The sequence below is a fragment of the Triticum urartu genome, chromosome 3A (assembly GCF_056163025.1).
Source record: "Triticum urartu cultivar PI428250 chromosome 3A, HENAU_Tu73, whole genome shotgun sequence".
Classification (NCBI taxonomy): domain Eukaryota; kingdom Viridiplantae; phylum Streptophyta; class Magnoliopsida; order Poales; family Poaceae; genus Triticum; species Triticum urartu.
Window position 1 is genome coordinate 197,614,471 of NC_141875.1, and position 7,787 is coordinate 197,622,257.

At 42.9% G+C, this 7,787-nt stretch overlaps 1 protein-coding gene across 1 annotated transcript; it reads right to left on the reverse strand.

Moving 5' to 3' along the window:
* Positions 1-215: 215 nt before the first annotated feature.
* Positions 216-7,191, reverse strand: LOC125543524 (transferring glycosyl group transferase). The gene is made up of 4 exons (XM_048706894.2): positions 6,472-7,191; positions 2,507-2,670; positions 758-2,337; positions 216-551 (listed from the first exon to the last, which is right to left on the reverse strand). The coding sequence occupies exons 1-3, from the start codon at positions 7,052-7,054 to the stop codon at positions 1,267-1,269; spliced, it is 1,818 nt and encodes a 605-aa protein (XP_048562851.2). The 5' UTR covers positions 7,055-7,191; the 3' UTR covers positions 216-551; positions 758-1,266.
* Between the last annotated feature and the right edge of the window lie 596 nt (positions 7,192-7,787).

The window sequence follows — 7,787 nt, forward strand, 5'->3', positions numbered from 1 at the left end:
GTTGCCATCTGAGTGCGGTGTTGAGGTGTCCATCAACTAATGGTCTTCAATGTTTTCATATCCTCGAAAAACGCTTTAAAGGTCTTCGCCGGTTGTTTAAATGGTTTTGGAAAGTTCAGCGTAAGTAACCTTTTTTTTTCAGTTTTTCCCTAAAAAAATGGTCTACAGTTTGTGCTTATAGAGATCCAATGACAGGTAATCCTGCCTCATTCAAGTGGAAGAACATTAAACTACTAGGAATCTTCAACTGTGGTTGGAAATCTCTTCAGATCGACAATGCATGCTCAGCGTATCTCACAGTAAAATGTGTACTATGTTGATATTGCATCAATGCATCCGCACCACAAACAGCATCTACCAGTTTGTCTTCAGCTACTCTTTCTACATCTATCTATTCAAAGCATCCGCAGTGTTGTGATTTTCGGCTTCTAAGTCTGCCTCTAACATCTTTGAGGCTTTCTCCATACACACTGCGAGCGTAAGTTTCGCTGCCTCCAAGCTTGGCGTCGCCTCTAGCCTCAGTTGCAAGTGGTCAGAAACACCGGACATGTCTATAAAAACACAAGCAACAACCAATGCACCACAAGTTTGTAAGACTGAAGGAAAACTAATCATACTGAACAAACGATAAAACAAGCATAGGCAAATCTCTGATAGTATTTCTCATTGCAGCTGCCCACAACTAAATAACTTGCCATGCAGACAAGCATTGTTGCTACAGAATTGGAATAGAGAGTTTGATATAAGAGAATCATACCAAGTTCAGTCTCCAATGTCTGAGGCTGCGGGGAGACGCTGCTATTCACACCGAGCACACCAGGAAACGTTCATCTCAAAAACTGTACCAGTGAATGAGGACTGACATAGCTAACTGAATACTTCAACCTCACCAAACAATCAGAACAATCAACACCTTAAGAACCCAAGTACAGAATATTGGCTCCAAAGACCAGCAGTTATCAACATCAAATGTAATTGCAGACTTCTGGAAGATTCTCAAAAATTGTACCAGTGAATGGGGACTAGCATAGCTAACTGAATACTTCAACCTCACCAAACAATCAGAACGATCAACACCTCAAGACCCCATTAAATACAGAACATTGGCTCCGAAGACCAGCAGTTATCAACATCTAAAGTAATTGCAGGCTGCTAACATATTCTTGGGTAAGTGCCGGAGCAGGGCCAAGTTTCAAATACTCGATATTACCTTAGGATCCGTTAATGGAGATCAATGTAAAAAGAACATGCGTAAGATAACAGAGGCTACTTCTGCTTTTGGTTACAAACAACAGCACTACAAGATGAATCTGAGTCAATTAACCACAAATTCACATTTCCGAGTTGCCTTTGTACCGAATCTGAAGGCACACTGTCAGACCAGAAAAGCATTTTACTCTGACCCTCCGACAGTGATCTATTCGACATGTTAGGCCCTAATTCCATAGTCATTATCTCCTCATTCAGTTTCCCCAGCCTCACACCACCACCATTGTTTTCCAACACTCTGGTAAGTATATGAACAAAACTCACATGTTTCACAGAAGCAAATCCACCATCTGCTACTCTCGATATAATATGCTCATTCCATGTTTTTTTAGAGCCTTGTGAGCTTCTTATAAATATCAAATCCACAGGGTCTGCAGTAAAAATGTCAACTGATTGATTTGATGGCTCAACCAACTTACTGCCAAGTGAAATCATATTACCATTTAGTACCCATAGGTTGTAACCCAGGTTCAAGCAATGTTGTATCACGTAAGCTTTAGCTAGTATTTCCTTAACAAAACCATCAGAATTCATATAACCACTCATTTTGATCCCCTGCAGCAACTCAATAGCATCAATGACGGCATGTCCTCTATGAGCAAGGTCATCCAGAAACTCTGAATTGTCACCAAGGAAGATGTAATTTTCCATGCCCGTCTTCTCAAGATGGCAAATAAGGTTCCTCACAATCCTCTGTTCCACTGAATACAAACTTATGAGTACAACATTGTTTCCTAATTGCACGGACTTGAGCACAGAACCAAGTTCACTAAATTTCCTAACAAACCTTCCTGGAAGAATTTCAGCAAAGCAGAAATCATACCATTTTAGCTTCTTTAGAGGCTGCAATTGCCATACGTTGAAATCGAGATTATTCCCATCTAACAATGTAGAATCTGGTCCAACACTTCTTCCATAGTTCACACCTGCATCCCTATGAGAGATGCTGAGGGCCCTTTCCTTCAAGAAGTTTGTGTAGATGTTGAAGTATCCACGTGAGTGGATAAATTTAATGAACCAAGGAGTCCATATTCTCTCGCCCATCTTTCTGTACCATCCTGTAGTTTTCTGCAGAGGATAAGAGTGGAACACCAGTTACTATAAAGCTAACTAAACCAACAGCACATAAGAGATAAAAATAATCTAAAGAAAATAATCTAGCATATATAATACACAAGGCTACATAACACATAAACTGAGGAAGCACACTGAAAAATTAATTAAGAAAAAGGTTTACCATGCCTTGAAGAATAGGTTTGATTCCTTTGGCTTTCTGTTCATCATACCATAATCGAAATTCTTTCCATGGTTTGGGAAAGAGAAGTTGGCCCCATGTACCAACCATCTGGTACAAGAATAGTCTAGTTTCACTGTCCAGCTGTATCTTGTTTCCATGTTTACCTATTTAATTCAAGGTCAACTAGTTAATAACAGAACCATTGCCAGCACTTTAGTGTAATAACAAGTTAACCAGTGTGTATGTTCTAAGTATGAGAGTAACATCTCTCCCTGTTTGTGCAAGGGGATTTGGGTTAGGCTTTGCTTTAAATCTCCCTTACTCTAAAATCAACTCATGATGCCTAATCCAAATTAAGCCATAACACCGTTTAAATATAGCCCTTAGATCAAACATATGGTTCGATTAGAAACCTTTTGGTTCAAAGGATGAAGGTTAATTTAATGAAAATGCATCTGCATGACACTACAGAATAGATAGTCTAATAACACATTTCTTAGTATTGTTAAAAGCAATCTTCTATATCTAAATAGCTAGCCCCCACTAGCCTATTTCTCTCAACATGCAAGTATGCCACCTCATCATTCAACATGTATGGAGAAAGGTCCACCACAACATGCAATCATGCATAATAAAAAGCCACCTCAACATGCAAACATGCATGAGAATTTACATTTTATTATGATATTTACATTATACAATAATCAAACACCACAAATCATATTTATTTTCAGCTTTAGTTCTCATATTATTACTCCAAATATTCATGTTCCATACAACCAATTCTAACTGAACATATTGCAAAACATTCTCGCAACAACGTGCGGGGTATCATCTAGTTATCATTAAAAAAACACGCCAAGAGTCATTAATAATACTAGTTTGAACTGAACATCAAACAAACCCTCCTCATCCAATAAAGCCAACTAGCTTCCATAAATTTCAGTTAGTGGCAGTTTCTTTCAGAGACATAGCAATTTGATTACAGAAGACATGAATGATAAAAAACACAGCAAATAATAACTACCGTAAGTTCACCTCAAAGTCTAAATACTTTCTATTTTACATAAAAAATATTATGCCCACATAACACAGCATTGCACTGTTATAGCACATATCGTCCAACTTCACTAATGGAGAGAGACCATGCAAACATTACTGATCAGAACTACTGGTGTAACCAATCGGAATACTCAACGGACTAAGTTAAATATGACACATTTCTACTCTATCTAAGAACAAGATCTTCAACTATATATTAGTCAACAACCTTCTCCAAACTACCATTTTCAATAGCGTTGATGCCCAATTCACAAAGTTGTATGTGAATGTATATATATTCTGGGCATTTTGTTTTGCTATTTAGTTTTACATTACACAAAGCAGTTTCGATACAGCCCTCGAAAAAACCAATCAACCCCTGCACTTCTGCAATAGCAACATTTACGTAACCCAATTTACTCTTCTTTAGTATTGCCTACCGAATGTTATTTCAACTAAGCAGCCACAATAGCCAAGTTTATTAACTTCAAACGAAATTAGAAACAATTCAGGGTAAGGATTTAAAGTTTATACATTAAACACTATCAGATGTGAGTTTGTTTCACATGAAAATAATAATTGTAGCAGTTACATGAGACATTATTTGATTGCTTGGGTATTGTTACCAAATGAAAAGCGATGGAAAATTCAAGTGAAGAAGTAATGGCTAGACAGGTTCGTTGTTGGGTACTAATATTACCTACACAACTATTACTATCATCACTAACTTCCTTGGGAGAATTACCAGTATTAACTAGTACTGGCACTTAGCACAAGTAATTGGCAGACCTAGTTATATTTGGGAGTCCTGGGCAGATGCACAGGTTGCACACCCTCTAATACAGATCTGTATTAGACCCAGCTATAGTCACCCAAAACAACTGAAATAACAACCCCAGAATAAGTTCAGCCTAGCATTTTCTTGCTGGGAAATTAAGAACCGAAAATGTCAACAGCAAGCAAGGTTGACAAGACCTGAAAAGAATGAAAACCATAGACATGGGGTTCAAGTAATCCCAAAAGCTCTTATACACTCCAGGCCAATTAGAAGGCATTTTATCTTTTAGCGGACAGATTAGAGTTTATTAGCTCAAACTCATCAAGATAAATCTGAATCCATGGCTGAAGGCAAGCTTGTGGAGTGATTAATAAAGAAACTGATAAGTTGCAAAGCACCAATTTTTCTAGCTAACACACTAGCTGACAGCAGAAGATACAGTTTACCCTATCTACATGAGTTGGTATTTAAACGAGTAAAGTCTGAAAAAAACCTTGAACTAATTGCTGAAATCCGCACCCTATACTTACCGATCCCGATCAATCCCGGCCTTGTAGTAGTTGAGTTTGCATTAGTTTGGTGCACCAGGGAAAAGACAACTCCCACTGAGATTACTCCCTCCCTCCCTCTCTAAATCGAACACAGAGTGCAATGAAAGGTCGCTGCTTCTTCAAGAACAGCTCTGCTCTCCTGGGGACGTTGATGTAAGTGCAGCTCTGGGAACGGTTATGGCCAGTGGCATGCGGCGCAGGCCGGCATAGCTCCCTGATGGAGCACGCAACAGTGCAATGGCAGGCAGAACACATCTTCATGATCCCTACCACATGAACCAGCCAACCAGGAGAGCACGTCGTTGTGTGTCGCGACCGTGTCGCACTCATACTTGCCATTGCCGGCCGTGAGCTGGAGCTTGCGCGTCTCGATGACAGTGGCATGGTACTGGTCGACATGTGCCATGCTTTGGGTCAGCGCGGTCTCCATGCCGAGGGCCAGCCACATGCACCACTACAGGCCCAGACATGTGCAGCATCAACCCCGCCCACTTCGGCAAGGAACGTGAAAAATGAACGAGCGATGCCACATTGACATCACAAAACTACATAAGAGATTGGTTTGATTCCAGCCACAAGTCCGTATAAAGAGAAAATTCGAACGTGAGGCAGCAAGCCTGCAACACGAGAATCGAACGGGAGATGTCCTCGCTGGGGTCGAGGCACTTGCCGCCGAAGCCGCAGGCCATCAGGACTCAGGAATGCCGCCGTCATCAACCCGGCGATGTTGCCTACGACCCTCCTCAGAGGTGTGGCGTCGTTTTCGCCACCTCCGGTGCCACACCGCGCCGGACACAAAGAACGGCTCTGTGTGTGCCTTCTCGTCATCGCTTCCCGGGCGCACCTTATTCGGAACCGAAGGCATCGACGGCAAGCAGGTCGTCCGGCGCATCAGAATGATCCTCTGCCTCTTCCAGAGCATCACGCCAGATCGGATTCACTCCAACCTTGCTCGTCCACTCTGCCTCGGGCTGTCAATCCTATCAATCTCTGATTTGGTATGGGCTACAGCCGATGTTGCTCGATCTCAAGCACAAAATAGGGATGTGCGCCGTGGTCGGGCTGCTCGGTGTGCCAAAATATTTAGGGTGAGGATTGAATTAGGATATGTAATTATAGGGTGCCCATTTCAGGGATTAGAAGGTCAGGGTTCGATTCCGACGAGCAGTATGAGTTTAAGTTTTTTTTCAGACTTTATTATTCTATTTATAAACTCTACAAAGCAATAACCAGTTTAGTTTCACAAATTTAGCATCACACAATCCAAAATGGTAATTAACTTCAGAATACCCTGAACCCAATTTGATCTCAGGGGCTCCAGATCGCCATGTATGATGATAACACATCCACACACCAAAAAATATCATGACAATGCAAAATATTTCCAATCTCCCAACAAGCAGTCTTCTAATCTAACCAATCCTAAGGTCCTAACTATGGAGCAAAGATCAAAGGAAGAGTGGTACACATACGCACAAGGTCACAACATGGTCTATGCATACACATTCGCGCAACACAACATGCATTCAAAGATTTATGGTTCCTAACTAAGCCAGAAAATCAGCAAGCGTTCACATTGCTTACTAAGCTCTCACCTGCGACAAACCGGGGGCGCTGCAGTGACGCGCCGAAGACGTAGGGACTGTAGTTCTCCCTGTCGTAGTAGTACCTCATGACCACCCGCTTTAGGAACCTGTAGTAGAGCGGTGAGACCTCGAGGTCGTCCTCAACGACGAAGGCAAACTCGTCGTCCGAGCCAGGCCACCACGCCTCGATCCACTGCGCCTGGAGCCCCACATTAGCCGCTCGGTAGTGGATGCGCTTCTCCCCGTGCGGCCAGGGGAAGGCGTCGACGGCGGTGAGGATCTCGTGGGACGCTGCAAGGAGTGGGGCGGACGAGTTGGGCGGGAGGTGGTCGAGGAGGACGTGCAGTGCGACGCGGTCGCCATCGTAGTCGGCAGCCGCGAGGGAACGGAGGCAGCGGAGCAGAGGGGCGGGGCGATCGTAGGCCAGGAGTTTGATGAGGAGGGAGAACCGGTGAGGATCCGGAGCCGGGCGCGCGGGTATGAGCGGAGGTGCGGCGTAGGAGGAGCGGCGGAGGAGGAGGAGGATACATAGTGAGACGGGGAAGAGGATGAGGAGGCGGAGCGGGAAGGAGCGGTGGCGAGGCGACGCCATTGGTCTGGTGGCGGCGGCGGCGGCGGCGGCGGTTGTGGACTGAGGAGCACCGGAGATCGACGGAGTCTTCCTCTCTCTTTTTTTTATTCTCGGTAATAGTATTATCCGGCGAATGTCAGCTGGGAGGAGGATGGCAAGCGAACGCTCTCTCGGTTTTTTTTTTGAGGCAAGCAAGCGAACGCTCTTTACTTACAGTTTTTAGAAGAAGAAAAATGCTCTTTTCTCGACGATGGCATTTTTCTAGAAGAAAAATATACTCTGAAGAAATTGTCATGAGCTTTTCAAAAAACTGCCATGCGTTTATGAGAAAGCTGCCAACCCATACAAAACTTGCCATCTAAAGCGTTCATAAATGCCATCACTCTTAGTGAACGTTCGCCGGCTAAGAAGGTCTTTATTTTCTATTACTATTTGCACCTGTCTTTTTTCCCTTTTACTAGGTAATATAATAGTTGCCCTGTGTTGTAATGCGGGCATAAAAAATTATAGGGCAATGACTGATTCACGATGAAGTAAAAAAATTAAGTTCATATTATTACAAAAGACTAGAAATTACAATGCATAATCATCGTCCGGATGGTTCAAAGACATAGCACAAATTTTCACCCAAAAATAGACATTGTACAAAGAGAAATGTTTGTAGTCAGCCGACTGATCTTTCTGGGCACGTCCACCGTCTTCATAGTCGCCGGATCTCGTCTAATCAGTTGCCTCAGAAACAACAACTAACCCA

Bases quoted from the DNA above. Each gene is read 5' to 3' on its own strand.
- LOC125543524 (XM_048706894.2), bottom strand. From the start codon at position 7,054: ATGGCGTCGCCTCGCCACCGCTCCTTCCCGCTCCGCCTCCTCATCCTC. The intron at 2,671-6,471 runs GTGAGAGCTTAG...TGAATTAAATAG, and splicing joins GCGCCCCCGGTTTGTCGCAG to GTAAACATGGAAACAAGATA. The intron at 2,338-2,506 runs GTAAACCTTTTT...TATCCTCTGCAG, and splicing joins AACCTATTCTTCAAGGCATG to AAAACTACAGGATGGTACAG.